The 17,179-nt window shown below is 49.3% G+C and overlaps 1 protein-coding gene across 11 annotated transcripts in view; it reads right to left on the bottom strand.

Moving 5' to 3' along the window:
• The window catches only part of Atp2b2 (ATPase plasma membrane Ca2+ transporting 2), a 361,587-nt gene that overhangs the window by 70,239 nt on the left and 274,169 nt on the right, over nt 1–17,179 (bottom strand). For 6 of the 11 annotated variants that reach the window (XM_008854882.2, XM_008854881.3, XM_008854879.1 and 3 more), the window contains 3 exons: nt 8,586–8,711; nt 6,984–7,016; nt 5,851–5,910 (listed from right to left, as the gene is read on the bottom strand). In XM_008854882.2, the coding sequence (XP_008853104.1) occupies nt 5,851–5,910; nt 6,984–7,016; nt 8,586–8,711 (219 nt within the window). The remainder of the gene's footprint in view (nt 1–5,850; nt 5,911–6,983; nt 7,017–8,585; nt 8,712–17,179) is intronic. The other 5 variants (XM_008854887.1, XM_008854884.1, XM_008854889.3 and 2 more) reach the window with 2 other exon arrangements.

The raw sequence follows: 17,179 nt of genomic DNA on the forward strand, positions 1-17,179 counted from the left end.
TTTCAATATGGAGATCGAACCTAGGGCCTTGTGTATACTAGGGAAGTGCTCTATCACTGCTCTATACCCCTAGTCCTTTTATGCTTTATTTTGAGACAAGTTCTTGCTAAGTAGCTTAGGCTTGCCTGAGACTCATGATCCTCATGCTTCAGTCTTTAACTACATTGTTAGAGAGAGAGAGAGAGAGAGAGAGAGAGAGAGAGAGAGAGAGAGATGTGTACAGGTGCATGTGCCTATGTACCTACAGAGAGATCTTTTAGAATAAAGAGGCACAGAGGTCAACGTCTTCCCCTTTCTGGCTGGTGGGAGGTAAACAATTCTCCTTGTCTCTCAGAAGGATGCAGCACCTAGAACCCCCTCCCTCAAACCTGCAGTGTGGACAGGGCAAAGATTGAGCAAGGAATCCCCAGTAACAGCCTCTGGGGGTTCTCTGGAGTGTCTGAAAGCTTGCAGGAAGTGTGCTGGCTCCAGGAGGAAGCCACTGCACCCTGGAGAAGAGGTCTTAAGCAGTAGCTCCAGTCATAGCAGACAGGCTAAGTAGCGACAGTGGCTCCCTGAGTACTGCCCCCCATGCCAGGGCCTGATGCTGCTTGATGCCTGATGCCTGATGCAGGGACAGGGCTGGGTATGGGGTTCCCTACCTACAATCAGAACTCCCTGGGAATTCATGACTCAGCCTGGGTTTTTTGATGGCTACTGCTTTTTTTCCCTTAAGACACTGGCTTTTGTCTGTGCCCTCCTGTCTGCCAAGCCTGTACCACCCACTGGAACTTCCTGCAGCCTCGAGGGGTTGAAGAAGAAGGGGTTTGGCAGCTGCTGCCAAAGTCACCAGGCTTTGGCCTGATGCAGCCTCCACCATTTTATCCAATGTTCACCACTGCCTCTTCTGAGGATGGTCATGTAGGACACCCCATTTATAGAGGAGAAACTGAGGCTCAGAGAAGGAGCTGGCTGCCTAGGCATAGTGCTCGCCTTGTAGTGCCTTTCTACTCTGCTGTCCCTTCTGCCGAGGTCCCTCTGAGCCCAGAGCTGGGAGTCATGGTGACACTGCGTGGACTGGGCCCCTGAGAGCCTAGTCTTGACACTGACTAGTTGCACAGCCTCACCTCTTCCAGCCTGCTCTCACTCATAGTGGGGTGAGGCATCCACATCCTCAGAGCCACTGCAAGTTACCTTCCTAACACCCACTTCCAGAGTTCACCTTTGGCTGACTGAAAATACTTTTGCAAGCCCTACAAGGATGGGCGGGATAGACTGTTAATCTTGTCATTTTACTATTAGGAAACTGAGGCCCAGGAATGTTCAGAGGCAGTGTCCTAAAAATAGCCCTGGAATTGCATGACTGGTTTGCTACCATCACTGTGCCTACTTGGTGGGTCACTCTGAGGGACAAGTGGCTTGCTCAGACCCCAGCACCAGTGATCCACCCTGGGGTCTGATGACAAAGACTCCTATTATTCTATTGCAAAATTCTTTCTTCTGGATTAGAAACTATGAGAGAAAACTTTTTTTTTTTTAGGAGCAAAGAGCAATGAACAACAATTCTTTTTTTATTTCTTAGAATAATTTCACGACCTAGGCTAAGGGGTGCTAGAGGACTGGGCTTCTAGCCCAGCTTCTAGAAAGCTGGATGGGCTTGATTTGCATCGCACATTATCGGGTGTGTTAGCTGCCGCTGAAGCTGCTGCTCACTCATTAGACTCACCTAGCAACTTTCTCTTTTAGTGCCACATTGCTCGTATGGCCAGAAAAAAAAAGTCACAATGCATGTGCCGAAAGAAGAGAGCCGCATCTGGGAATGCCTTGGTGCAGATGCCTGGCTTGTCAGAAGCAAGGGACTTATTTGGGCTCGTCTTGGCCAAACTGGGACCCACCTGACCCTGCATTGTGGTGACACAGCCAGCCCTGTCACCACATGGGACCTGGAAGATGGGCTGTATTTCATGGCCTAGGGATGAGAGCTTGGACCCAGGTTAGGGGACACTGGGGGACAAGTCGGGTCTCAAAGCTGTCCTCTGCAATTATTTTAGAAGAATCCATCCTGGACTTGAAGAGTTCTGGAAAGGTGACCTGATAAACAAGCTTTGATGGGACAAGTCACTGGTGAGGAGTCCTTGGAAATGTCACTTCTCTTCCCTGAGCCTTCCTTTCCTCCTCTGAAACGGGCTCATGCAAACCAAATGGAGCCTGAGAAAAAGCACCTGCCGAGTGCTGTGAAGAGGCCATGAAGTCACAGGGAAGTACTGGAGGTCACAGGGATGTATCAGTGGTCACAAAGATGTATCAGAAGTCACAGAGATAAGTTAATGGTCACAGGGTTGTACCAGTGGTCACAGGGATGTATGAGAGGTCACATGAATGTATCAGAGGTCACAGGGATGGATCAGAGGTCACAGAGATATATCAGCAGTAACAGGGATATGTCAGAGGTCACAATTGTAACTGTGCTTGTAAATGATATTTAACAGTGAGATATTCATGAACATAAAAGAAAGCAGTGAGATAACAATGGCAATCATTGTGCCCCACCTTCAGATGGGGAGCTTGGGGGAACTACAGTTAGGGAACTACTGCCACCCAAGCTTTTTCTTTCATCTAAGTCATCAAAGTTTGACTCAAAGGAAGGAGGCAAGATTACATACTATCCCCTCATAGACCCAGGCTCAGCCTCCTGTTCTTAACCTCCAGTGTGCTCTTTCCTGGAGTCTGGGCAGTTTGCTAAGATTCAAATTGTCATCTGTTGGCCTGGGGCAGGGCCTGATACTCTGCATTTCTGGCAGTCTCCCAGGTGATGTCTTGGCTCTGGGTCCTCGGATCACATCTTCAGTACCAATGGCTCAGAGTACAGATCCCAAAGACTATCACAGGGCCTTGTACAGGCTAAGCAAGTGCTTTACCATTGAGCTATATCCTCATCCTTGTGTTTTTTTCAGACAGGTTCTCACTCTGTAGCCCAGGATGACCTTAAACTTATGATCTTCCTGCCTTAGCCTTCCAAGCAGGGGGATTACAGGTGTCGTGTGTGCCACAACATCTAGCCCTCAAACATCCATGAAGAGAGGGTCCTTTTCTTAGTGGAAGCCTTCTTCATTTCCTTGCAGAACTTACAAGATGCAGTCCATTGCGGGATTCAGAGTCAAGTGGAGGAACTTAAATTTCTGGGTTCAAATTCAAGTTTTGTTATTTTCTATTTTATAAAAAAATTATTGATTTACTTATTTTGTGTGTGTATGTGCTAGTGTGTGTGCATGCATGCCACCATGTGCATATGAAGGCCAGAGGAAAACTAGTGGAAGTCATTTCTGTCCTTCTGCAATGTGGGTCCTGAGGACTGAACTCAGGTAGTCAGCCTTGGCAGCAAGTGCTTTTATTTGATGAGCCATCTTTCCAGCCTTCTATTTTTTCATATATATATATTTTAATATATAATTTTTTAATTTACTGTTTTTATTTTATGTGTATGCATGTATTGCCTGCATGTAGGTAAGTGCAGCCGTGCCATACAATACCCGCGGAGGACAGAAGAGGCTGTCAGATCCCCTGGAACTGGAGTTTCAGACAGTTGTTAGCTGCCGTGTGGGTGCTGGGACTTGAACCCAGGTCTTCTGCAAGAACTGCTGAGCCATCTCTCCAGCCCCCTATTTTTTCTTTTATTTTGCGTGTGTGTGTGTATTTATGTGCATATATGCATGTGTGTGTATGCATGTGTTTGGAGGGAAAAGGTCACTCCTCAGGAACTGTCCACTTTGATTTTTTGGAACAGGGTCCCTCACTGTCAAAGAACTTCCTGATCAGGCTAGGTTGAGCAGCCAGCGAGCCCCAGGGATCTGCCTGTATCTACCTCCTAAGCACTGGGATTACAACAAGTGCATACCACCACTTACAGGCTTTTTAAAAATGTGAGGCCAGGCGAGGTGGCGCACGCCTTTAATCCCAGCACTTGGGAGGCAAAGGCAGGTAGATCTTTGTGAGTTCGAGGCCAGGCTGGTTTACATAGTGAGTTCCAGGACAGCAGGAGCTACAGCAATACCATCTCAAAAAAAAAAAAAAAAAAAAAAAAAAAAAAAAAAAAAAAGGGGAGGGGTCTGGGAATTGTACTCAGGTCCTCGTATGACAAGTGCTTTATTAGTTGAGCCATCTTCCTGGCCCCCAGCTCTTCTCCTTTCTAGTTCTGGGACCTTGGGCTAGGTTCTTGATCTCCTTGTGCCTCAGACTCCTCATCTTTTAAGTGGGGAAAATGAAATGTGTGTCACATGGCTGTCGTGAGGATGATAGAGATGGAGAACATAAAACACTTTTAGCAGTGCCTGACTTCATACAGAATGATGATCAAGAAATGCAAAGTTCATCATCTTTTCTATGAGTTTTGGTTGCAGTTTATAAGTGAACAAGCCCTTTTTCTGGAACTGGCCAGCAGGGATGGCACCTGCATGCTGTCTCCTAGGGGAAGCGGGTGCCACTTCCTGGTTCCTTCTCCCTCAGCCGTGGGTTTACTCATGTTGGTTCTTTCTGTCACCTCTCAGCCACCCCTCTCTGCTGCTTGACACCTCCCACAGCCCCAGCTGTCCTCCTTCCTCCTCCCGGGCCTGAAATAAACTCACACCAGAATTAGCAACTGCCTGCAGAGGCACCATGTGCAGCCCCTGACAGCTCCGGGTGCTTGCTTTCGTTGGTCGTTCGTTGCTTGGAAGGCAGGTGGGTTGACCCGAAGTATAGGGCAGAGGATGAGAGGACAGGGTGGGACAGGGTCTCCATGCTCTGCAGGAGGGGTGGGGAGTCAACTGCAGAATGGGTAAGAAACCTGTCCAGAATGCAGTGATGCTTCTGTTCCTTGCCTTGGCTTCTCTGGCAACATTCTTATAGCAGAACCTTAACAGCCTTGAGAATCCAGGTGCACAGCCTGAGTGGCTATCATTGGACCTAACTGGGGACAGGGGTGATACCTGAGCATGAAGGAGAATGGAGATCCTCCATCTTCTAAAGGCATGGAGCAAGAGGTTGCAATTCCTCCATGCCTTTGTGTGTGGGGAGGACTGATGGGGACCCAGGGACATGGGTAGCCACCTTCAACAGCCACCCCAGGGGCAGTTAGTACAGAGATCCACAGATGCCACAGCCCAGGCTCCAGCAAGACACACCAGTCCACAGCAGAAGGACAGACTAGGCCCAAGTCCCACAAGTCCTGCTACCTACTAGCTTAGCAAGAGAGGAGAGGAGATTGAGAAAGGGAGGTCTACTTGGGCTCAGCCATGTTACACATGGAGTCAGGGGGTTTTGAACCCTAGCCTGGGGCCCCATCTCCAGGAAAGTTTAGGGGAGGCTTTGGAGCCTTTCTATGGAACCAGATGCTGGCTTCTTCTTAGTTCCCCAGCTCAGGCCATATTCCTAAAGCCAGAGTCAGGAGCATGCTTAGAGGTAGGCCACACCGAATGGGACACTGCTTCTTGTGGGGCCAGGTCATTCTACTCTGGGTTCCCTGAGTGTCCTGAGGCCTTATTGAAGCCAGCACTGTTTCGGTAGTTATAAGCAGGTGTGGAGCTGACTGTCCCGGCTGGTCATAGTTCCATTCTTTTTTTGGAAGGGGGTGACAGGGTCTCCCTGTAGCCCCAGCTGGCCTGGAATTCACTATGTAGACCAGGCTGATCTAGAATTTACAGAGATCCACCTGCTTCTGCCCCTCAAATGCATGGTTCCATTCTTAAGAGCCTGCCCCATGTGGGAGATAGAGTGTCCCTGAGAGGCCCATGAGTGTCAGAGGTCTGTGTGACTCAGGACAGGGGAAGCCCCGAACAAGGGGAGAAGGAGAAGACACCAAGCAACCCAGACCCAGAGCTTGCTGTGGAGACGTACCATTGACTAGGCTGGCATTTGCGCTACCTGCAGCGTTTGCAGCTGCTGTGCCGTCGGCTGCTGTGGGAAGTGGGAGGGATGGAAAATGCAGTGTCACAATGGAGAAGACGATGACAGAGACATGAACCCACCAAGGGACAATCACACAACTCTATTCTTTAAAAAATAAAAAAATCTCTTGATGGGGAGTGAGGAACTCAAACTGGGGAGTGGGATGAAATGTTCCTATGGAGATGTTACAGGGGAGGGGTGGGGATGGGGATTCAGAAGGGAGGGGCTGTGAGGTACAGCATGGGGCATGGTCAGGTGCTCAGGTGAGATGACACTTTTCTGTGGTGACATCTGGATCCTGTTGGCCCAGGTAGTCAGGTGGGGTGCCCTATGGGATGAAGAGGTCCTGTCAGGGACCCATGACCAGGAGTCAATACAGACTTCTCAGCAAGTGGCACAGTGTGGCCTCGACACTCAGAAGGCGCTGTCCCTGTGTCCCCATGGAACAGCTGCCAATGGTGGTGACTTAGAGTCAGACAACTTCTCACCACTGCTTCCTCCTTCTGTGACCAGCCTTCCAAAAATCACTATTAGTAATCCCTGCATGAGGTATCTCACCACAGAGGGGGTTTCTAGCATGTTTCATTTTATACACAATAAAACATACCAGAGAGGTATTTCTTAACTTGGAAATTAAGACTGATATGAAATGACCATTTTGATCCCTGCAGCTCTTTCTCATGGTGGGGATAGGGCTCTGTGGAGAAGAGGAAGGGACCCTGCTGGCTGAGGTGGACATGTTGTGTGCTAGGGACAGGAGCTGAGATGGCTCTGTGGGGTGCTGGTGGGGGTGAGGGGGTGTTATGGTGATGAGAGGCACTGCATGCCAGTGTTGGGGTCAGGGGCAGATACTGGAGGTGTCATTTGGCCTTGGGCCTAGGGACAAGAGGCCAGAGTAAGGTTTTGTCTTGTCCTGCTGGGCTGGCATACAGGAGGGCACAGAGGAACATCTGGAGGGCAGAGCCTCCAGCAGGCACATGGTCTTCTATAACTGTGCATTGCTGATCTAGGGGCAAGGCCTAGGGGCCCACGGCTCAGCTGTTTCTAGAAGCCCATCTTCCCTGAGGGGTGTCTTACTGTACCTGGTAGCTGAAGGCAATCCCCCTTCTTCACACCTGTGTGATGATTTTTGAGACATGTTAATGAAGGAGAAGCACACACAGACTTACACACACACACACACACACACACACACACACACACACACACAATACACACTGCACGGAGGGTCATCCTGAAATAAGAACTCATGCTTGGCAAACTCGAAGTTATGTCTGAGGCTGACATAATGGGATGGGAGGGCCAAGGAGTCCAGCTCTGGCTCAGTCACTCATGGTGGCCTGAGATGCTGGACTAGCGACACATCCTTTGTATCCTACTTTGTCTCTCTACACAGAGTCAAGTGTTCCACCTCTCTGTCCACCTAGATTCAGGAAGGGACCCTGAACAATTGTCAAGGTGCCTCTCAGGCTTATCTTTCTCTTGGCATTGTCAGATGCAGGACTGGTCTGTTGGAAGTTCTGGGTGCATGTCCCCAAGCTGGACCCCCACTGAGATAAGAACATAGGCCCAAAATGCTGTAATCTACCAACTGTCCCACTGCCTGCACTTGGCTGGCCTGGATACCTTGGCCAAAGGTCCTCACTCATGCACAGACCTTGTTCTAATGCCCTCTAGAACTCCCAGTCCCATTTTGAACTCAGTCCCAGCTTGCTCGCTCCTAGATAACAGCTCAGCTCCACTGTTCCAGCTGGGCGTTGGAGGAGTGGCCATGATGTTAAGGGACATACTAAAAGGGGTTCTACCCTTAGGTACTGGCTGCCTTCCATCCTGACACAGATTCTGTGCCCCAGTGACCTCTGATCTTGGATGTAATGAAGCTGCCTGAACTTGGAGAGGGTCACCTACCCTCTTAATAACTTTCTCCCAGGCTTCCAAAGGTCTGAGTGTTGGGGACCCTACTCTGGAGCTTGGGGAAGGAGACAAAGACTGACAAGTCTGAAAGGGGACTGCCCCTGAGACTAAGCATGGGTGTCAGGTAAGAAACTGGCTGTTTTGGGATTTGGGTCTGGGTGATGGGGCTCGGGGCTTCTTGTGAGATTATTTCTTGTGAGATTGCATCACAGACTGCCACCTACTACACTGAGAGGCACCAAGAACAGGGAGATGGAACCAGGACTTGGGCAAGGTGGCAGCTGTGGGGGAATCAGAGTTGCACACATGGAACCAGCTTTCAGTCACCTTCCCAAGAGTCTCCTCTGCCTGTGCCTGGCACTGGCCCATGATGGATAGACTGTTATCTCTGATTGGTGGAATTGACAATGGCAGAAAGAACATGTCTGGCCTTCAACTCAGTACTGAGGTGAGGGTGAGCCAGCTCTTGCTGGCTGCCTCTACTGCAGAACCTGAAGATTGAATGACATACCAAGCATCTCGGGCCTGGTCTGGAGGGGAAGGAGGGGCCTCTGTGACATGACTGGACAAGACAGAGACTGGGACAGGACCCTGGAGATGGAGCAGACAGAACCCACTATGCTTGAGCAGGACCTGGAGGACCAAGGAGGCAGCTGTCTGTGCAGGGCATGGATGTAGAAGGCACTCTATATTATGGAGTGAACAGACAACAAAAAATGCGGCTTTAGAAGCTCCTTTTCTGGTCTGCAGTATGTGTGTGTGAAGCTTACCTTTTTTATCTTTCTTCTCTTCCTCTTCACCACCAGCCCCCAGCAGAGTAAAGATGATGCCAGTCTGAGAGTTCACACCCACAGCAGTCACCACCATCCGTCCTGAGCCCTCCATCACATGGGTCCCTATGGAAGAGGATATAATCTCTGTTACCATCACACAGCCAAAGCCTCCTCATCAAAGGAATAGAAGGAGCCAGTCTCCACCAGTTCCTAGCACCTTGCCCACTGAGATTATAGGGTGGTACACTCAGGTAGTAGCCATATCGTGGGCGTGGTGAGTCCTTTTAAGATGCTGCTGCCTCATGAAGGCTGAGTTGGACCTGGGGCAGGATTGCTGTTGCCCTTCGGTTCTCTATTCCCCAGCATCTCCAAGCCCAACACTTTCTACCCTAGAGGTCACCTCCTGCGTGTCTTTGTCTCCCACTTCCTCTCTTACCCTTATAGTCCAAATAGGGAGCACTCTCTCATCTTATGGAGAGTATTTAGAGGCAGACCTCATTCTGTAATCAGGAAGAAATGGGAACTAAGCCCCAGAGAGGACTGCTAAGAACCAGCTCAGTTTCCCTCCAGAAGGAGGCTTCAGGGATCTGTGAATGTGGATGAAACAACAAAAGCAAAACAAAACCATATGTAGATTTTCATAAACCTCAAGGCAAAATTTAGCATTTTCCCCTAGTGTGAATAATGAAGGGCAGTAGCAATTCTGCTTCTTATTACCAGTAACACAACACACAGTTTTACACACAGTATAAACACTACAGGGTTTTTCCCATGTAATTTTACAGCTGTGGCAGATGTTATTGACAGTAACCCTTCTTTTACAATAGGTTGGCAATTTATCTTCTGACTGGATTTTGTTTTTGTGCAACCTAGGAGCACAGAAATTACAATACTACACATTTTTTGTTACTATTTTATTTCAGTATAACTGTTTTTTGTAGTGATCCTGTGTACTTGATGACTTCCAAACTTTATTCTGAAGAGTGGCATACAACGACAGACTTCCTGGGGTAGCTATGCTGTAAGAAATGGCCAGGTCTCTTTCCTAGAATTTTATTATTATTATTTTAATTAATTAATTATTTTTATTTTATGTGTATGAGTGTATTGTCTGCATGTGTGTGTAAGTGCACCCGTGTCATGCAATGCTGTGGAGGTCAGAAGAGGGCATTGGATTCCCCTGGAACTGGAGTTACAGATGTTAGCTGCCATGTGGGTGCTGGGAATCGAACCCAGGTCCTCTGCAAGAGCAGCCAGTACTCTTAACCATCTCTCCAGCCCTTTATTGTTATTAATATTATTATTGTAATATCATCATCATCATTATGATTATTATTTGTGGTACTGGGGATTAAACCAGGACCTTGTGCATGATAAGCAAGTGCTCTACCACAGAGCTCCATCCCAGAACATGCTGGCCTTAAACTTACTATGTATCTGAGGATGACCTTACCCTGATACTAATTCTGATTCACCCTCTGTTAGGGCCCGGTTGGTTTCTGCTAAGGTGGAAATAAATCATATGACGGCTAGGGGTCATACTTTGAATCTTCTGGCTCTACCTCCCATGTTGGGATTGCAGGCATATGCCATTAGCCTGGTTTATATGGTGCTGGAGATTGAACCCAGGGCTTTGCACCTGCTAGGCAAGCACTCTACCAACTGATCTACCTCCTAGCCTTTTTGTGTTTTTAAATTTTGAGATGATATCTCACTAAGTTGCCCAGGCTGACCTTGAATTCACTCTAGTTCAGGCAGGACTAGAACTTGTGATCCTCTTGCCTCAACTGCCTGAGTAGCTGTGATATAGGCCTGTGCCATCACATACAGCTCTTTGCCCAGAATTTTAAGTTTTTCAAAATGAGTTCCAATAGGCCACAGAATTCTTGAGGGTCTGGAAGGGCAACTGTCAGGGTGAAGTGGCTCTACGTTTAGTAAATTTTTGGATCAGCCTTAGTTTGACAAGTCTTGTTTTGCTGGAAGGCAGGCCCTCTACTGCACAGGCTCAGAGAACAGCTCACTCTAGACCACAAGGGGAACCTGTGACAGAGTGAGGAAAAGCTGTAAAAGCAGAAGCTACATATAGTGGCACATGTCCATCGTCCCAGCACTTGGGAAGTGGAAGAAGAAAGGAGGATCAGGAGTTCAAAGTCATCCTCAGTTCAAGGTAATTCTGAGTTACATGGTGAATTTAAGACCAGTCTGGACTTCATGAGACCCTGTCTTAGAAAATAACATGAAAAAACAAAGGCAGGAACAGTGTCTCTGTGCAGTGGAGTGTCACTCAGCCTTCAGGAGATGGTGATGCTGACATACACTGTGACAGGGATGAAATCTGCGGACACTATGCTACAGGGAACCAGCTAGTCACAAGAAGACTATCAACTCCATGTGATTCCAAATTCAGAGAGACAGGAGAGTGGGGGATGCCAAGGCCTGGGGGTGTTTGGAGAACTGGATTTTCATGAGATCAGACTAAACTTTGGCTAGAGAATATGGGAAGGCTCTGGAGGTTTAATAGAACAATAGTGGCAGCCCAGGAAGTAGACCACAGCTATGCACACAGTCAGCAGGGAGGTAGTCAGGTGGCCACTGCCCTTTGTCCTCCAGCCAATTCTGGAATATCCACACCTGCTCCCTAGGGCTGTCCAGCATAGTGCTTGGGGTACCTGCTTGGTTTGTGTGGCTGGGAGGAGGGGGTTGACTATCTCAAAAGATGAATGAGGACTCTGAGTCCCCATGGGACCGAATGCTCTCTGATTTCACAAGGAGAAAGCAGCACATGTGGCCACAGTCTGAATGTAGAAGGCCTTCTGAACCCCAGGAAAGCTTCAGAACACCTACTCTGTGCACCAGGGACAGTTTCTGAATACCTGCTGTGTACCCACACTGTGCTACTCCCCCCACCCCCCACAGTAATTACAGCAGTAATCTTAGTGCTCAGCACTCACACTGGGGAAACTAAAGCCAGGAGGGGTGAGATGGCCTGCCTCAGATTCCCCTGCTGGCGATGGGCAGAGCCAGGCTTCAAACTCTGTCTCTTTAGCCCAGGATTTTGGTCACAGGCCATTTTGTCCCAGGGATTAAATAAGGCCCTAATGGCTTGCTCTTAAACATACAGAAAAGGCTGGTTAGGAAATGACTGTGCTGGTTGTGGGCCTGGAGGCCACAGGGAGGCTGTTCTCCACCTGCTCAGTAGAGGCAGGATGGAAAAAGATATGGGGGCCAATTTCCACCCAAGATAAGCAGGACTCAAATCACCTTCTAATCAGATGATGCCCATGGCCACAGGGGGCTGGCAGCGCCTGTAAGCTGTGCAGTTAAGTGGGAGGCAGAGAGGAGGGGGCATGGCACAAAGCTTACTAGACGTGGGGAACCCCCAGGGACTCTTCAGGCTAGCACTGGATAGAAGCAGAGGCTTTTGAGGACATGGCCTCTGTCTCCCCTGTCACCCTGACAGTGCCCCCAGTTCAGACAACAGCCCAGGGCTTAGCTGGCTCTCTAGGATCCCTGTGATGCAGTCAGAGCCCCTGGATCAGATCCTGGTCTTCTGCGCTTGGCACTATGATCCCTGTCACGTGACTACAGATCCTGGCGTGCACAAGGCTTGCTGGCTTCTGAGTCCAGCCCCAGACTTCAATACCACACAATCACCACCAACTTCCTCTCACCTCCTGCTCCACACATCTTCCTCAAGGCTCTGGATGAATGTCTCTCCCTTCCTCCCTTCAGAAAGGAACTTCATCTATCTCATCTCTTCCCTGGGGGTGCTTCTAGGCCTGGCTCTCCCATGAGACTGTGGGCCTATCAAGGACAAGGACTACATATGAGTCTCCCCTTGGTATCTGAAGCCCAGTGAGACTCAGGGATCTGACTCTAGCACCTCTCCCTTCCGCCTCCATTTCTGCTTTCTATAGTGGGCATGTGTTATAGGCACCACAGAAAATGACCCCTCTTAACTCATCTTGCTGCCCTTGCTCCCCTGCCTCCTTGGACCCAACAGCCCAGGTATCTCCTGTTGGAGGAGGAGCAGAGGGCTCAGGCTGCCATAGCCCAGCTCCAGGAACCTCTCATAGGTGATACTGACACCCAGGGCTGAGATTCCAACTCGGACAACAAGTGCTTAAGTCAAAGGTCAGTGGAGTGAATCTCCAGAGGAAAGTCACAGGATCATTGGGGAGGGGCAGGAGTTAGGTAGAAGGTGAGACCTTGGGCTCTGAATCCCCACCTCTTCCAACTTCCCAGAGAACCCCTCAGAACACAAGCATTGGGCAGCAGATGAGACCTGGGCTGAGGAACTCACCTGGGCTGTGATTCTGATTTGCCGGGTGACAAGTCCAGTTCCTATCCATTCTGGGCCTCACTTGTGTCCTCTGTAAACTGGGGGGTCACTAGCTCTCAGCAGGGCTGCCTGGACCCCAGAGTCCCAGGTAGATGAAGGCTGTGCCTGGCAAGGAGTGGGAGTACTCTCTTCATCACCCTCTTGGGACAAAGAGAAGACTGGATCCTTCTGAGATACATGGGTATCTCAGATGTCAACTCTATGCTAGGCTCTGGGGCTGTAGGAGGGTACCCTGGAACCTCTGCCCCCAGCTCACAGACGGGTCTACAGAGCAATAATAACACAGAGAGAGCAAGTGAGGGCCTGATGGGCTGGCAGGGGGCATAGTCCAGGCAAAGGAGGGGAAAGAAGAGGCTAGGGCCACAGCAGGGACCATGTGGTTTGAGGCTCAGGCTTACACCAGAGGAGTGGCTGAGCACAGGGTGATAGTCTGGTCTTCCTTTGCTCACTGTTGGATAATGAGTCATTGAAAGCACTTAAAGAGGGGAGGGAGGAGAAGGGATATTAACTAAGAACCATTTGTCCCACCTTGAGTCACTGGGGCTGAGGCCAACACAGTCCCTTTGCAAGCAGGACAGTGATTCACAAAGATGAGTCCACCTTCATCTTTGGTTCTGGCCAGCTGTCTGGGGGTTATGGTAACTTTGGGTCATGGGAAATGGGGGTACACTGAACCCTCGAGGGCAAAGTTAGATGAGATTCATTGTATAGATGGGAATTCTGAGCTCACAGATGGCAGGTGACTGAGGTTGAACAGGTGCTGTGTGACAATCAGGCCCGGAACCTGGGGCTCCTCTGATCTCTTATATGACTTGTCTACAGACGGGAAGGGGAGAGGCCCCCTCTGAGGCTGTGATGTGCATCTAGGCCCAAACACCAAGCAAAGCCAATATGACTCCTAGTCCTGCTTCCTCCTTTGTTACTATCATTATTAACACAGTTTGTATCAGCAACAATGTGTGTTCACAGAGCCCTATCAGTCAGTAAACATCCCCCTCACAACAGCCCCAAGAAATTTGTTTTGGTACAAGTACAGCACCAAACCCCTCCACCCACCTTTGGCTTCTTTGGCTCAGAGAGAGTGAGTGATGGTCCAGGGCCACACAGCTGTGAGTGGTAAAGCTGGTACTTGAACCCATGCCCTATCCACTATACCCCACTGTCTCTCATAGAGAAGAGGCAGGAGTGTGTAATGGACAGAGTGTGGGTTGCGTGGCAGGCTGATCTCCAGCAATCACCACAATGTCCTAGGCCCCTTGGGGGCAGGGCAGGGGGCAGGTCTTTTGCTCCTGGGTGGAGAGGGTGGCAGGCACCAGCACAGGCAGATCCCCAGATGGGTGATGATGTCTTGAGCATATTTGAGCTGGTGCTGCTTGGGCTGTAGGGGAGGTAGAGGATGGGGGTTCCCTGCCTGCTGGAGTCAGGTCTTGCTGTCTTTGAGGATGGCTCCCTGGGGTCCTCCTCAAGCAGCACTCTAATGGTATCTGATGCCTTATTTCCCAAGGGAAGTACTACAAAATCACTTTCTGAAATAGGGTCTTGCAATGTAGCCCAGGATGGCTTTGACTTGAAATCCTCCATATACCATACACCACCTCATCATATACCAGGGATCTCTGGGGATTTCCGATCTGTCATGTGATACTTTCTTAATGAGGGTGGTACATGGTTCTAGGGAGCTCTCATGACCCAGGAGGGTAAAGGCCCAGATGGGGAATTGCTTCATGTTGAAGACATCAGAGAGTCCTGGGTGCTGCACCCCATCCTAGCCTGGAGCAAGATAGTGAGTGGAATGTGACTATGGAATAGGATCCTATGGTGTGGAGCTTTCTGAACATGATGGGTATGCTGTGGGTCCCCACAGAGATACCCTTAGGAAATGGTAATGAAGAGCAAAGAGGAATCACATGTGTGTGTGTGTGTGTGTGTGTGTGTGTGTGTGTCCCAGTGCATTTAATTAGGGTTGCTAGCATGTGCATAAGTAGGAGTAATTCACTTGAGCAAAAGAAATTTACTGGTGGCTACATGACTGAGGGATATGACTCCCCCTCCTTCATCCACCATTAACTGGGAATAGTTCTTCAGGGAGGGGTGGGACCTCAAAAGCCCCTCCTCCATGTATGGTGGAATGATGATGGTGTTACCCAGCCCCGTGCAGGTAACCATCCCTACTGTGAGTTAATAGATGCACGTGTGTGTGTGTGATGTATGAGGGAGTGCTAAATAGATGTGGGGCAAATAAATGCTCTATCTAGACTTTCTACTATCCTACCTGAAAAACCTATGGATCTTCCCCTTTACATTTCCAGGACATTCCTCCCTCCGGCAGGCTGCTGGGCCTTTGTACCTTCCGGCAGCCTTCCCAGCCTTTCTCTTGCCCCTGTGGTAGCCAGAAAAGCTTTTAAGAATGCCAATGTTGTTCCTGGGGCCAGCATTTTCCTGGGTAAGTTCGGCGGCACCCACTGCACCTTGACTCCCCCAGCCTCAGTCACCCTCCCAGCCCCCACCCCATCTTTCCTCCTAGCCTGGGCACTGGTACATTTCTTGTTTTGGCACCTCAGACCTCTGGACTAACCTCTTGGCGTAGATTCCCCACTGCTTCCTGATCCTTTGCATCCAGACCAACCCAATTCCTCTGGGTAGTCCCCTGGAGCCCTCAGGGCCTCTTCCCACCCCCACCTCCCTTTGCATCCCTGAGTGGCCCAGACACCAGCTTCCTAGGGCCATCATCTTTCCTGGGTAAGGGCAGTGGCACCCACTGTGCCTTGACTCCCCCAGTCTCATTCACCCTCCCAGCTCCCCCACCCCATTTGTACTCCCCATTTCTTGTCTTGGCACCCCAGACCTCTGGACTGACCTCTGGGCCCAGACTCCCCACTGCTTCCTGATCCTATGCATACAGACCAAGCCAGTTCCTCCCTCTAGTCCCTGGAAGCCCCTGGGGCCTCTTCCCATCCCACCTCCCTTTGCATCCCTGGGCATCCCAGGCCCCCAGGTTCCTGGGGCCAGCATCTTTCCTGGAGGGATCCAGACCTTAGGAGAAAAGCTGAGAGCATCTGATCCTGATCTGACTTGGGCCTCTCCTCTTCCTCTGTGGGAACTCCTCAGCAGCAAGACAAAAACAATTGGGTCCCTCAATATAAAATCAAAAGAGAGAACCTGAAGCCTAGATCAACCAGCTTTTCATGCCCAACAAGTAAACCACAAAGGCATAAAATTTACAAAAAGAAACAGATCTAAACTCAACAAAGGAAGGCTTGAGTCTCACACAAGAATCAGAAACTACAAAAGAAATCCACATGTTAAAGTCACAGCAAATAAATAATAACACGAAAAACCCAAATAATATATCCTCACCAAGTAACAACAGTCCTGAGGAGTGCAATGAGAACCCTGTGGTGTCTCTCATGGGTCGGTGGCCACTGGTCCATGAGAACAAAGGGAGCAGAAGCAACGAATGGGGTCAGGATGGCCAGTGAGCACTGATGGAAGAAAGCCCTTCCGGGGAGGCAGATTCAGTGATACAGCTCCATTTATTCAGTGGAGGTTAGGGAAAATATAATGTGGAGGCAGCAGCCAAAGCCTCAGCTGATAGGTGCTCATAGTATGCTTTATTTACATGTGGCAGGGGGATCCTATCATCTGACTATAGGGCAATGCCTAATTATCATATAGAAAAACACTGGGGGTAGTTTTATTTCAGGTCACTATGCCAAAGGTCATGTTCCAAATAAGATCAGGCATCTATGCTTGGTGGCACTTTCCAGGTAAGTCAGGCAGAGAGCAGGAGGCCCCTGCTGAGAAAGGGAGTCCTTCCATATAGTGCCGAGCCCATCAGAGCTATCTGGACATGGAGGACTACAGCCTTAGCAGCAGGGTCCCCCAACAGAACCCTCTAGAGATAACACAGGACATGGAATTCAAAAGAACAATTATAAACATGATAAAAGAATTCAGTGAATTTAAAGAACACACAAACAAAGAACTGAAAGAAGATAGGGATAAACTTCTGAATGAATTCAAAAAAGAGTTAGAAATATTGAAGAATACTCAGGCTGAAAGGAAGGAGGAAGTGAAATACTCAGTAAGCCAATTAGGAACGACAGGAGAAAGTCTCACCAATAGGATGAATGAAATGGAAAACAGAATATCAAGACTAGAAGATAAAGTGGACAAACTAGACCACTCAAGCAAAGATTATGAAAAATTTAAGAAATCTCAAGAATGGAATATGCAGGAATTGTGTGAC

The sequence above is a fragment of the Nannospalax galili genome, unplaced genomic scaffold (assembly GCF_000622305.1).
Source record: "Nannospalax galili isolate Female #2095 unplaced genomic scaffold, S.galili_v1.0 scaffold406, whole genome shotgun sequence".
NCBI classification, from domain to species: domain Eukaryota; kingdom Metazoa; phylum Chordata; class Mammalia; order Rodentia; family Spalacidae; genus Nannospalax; species Nannospalax galili.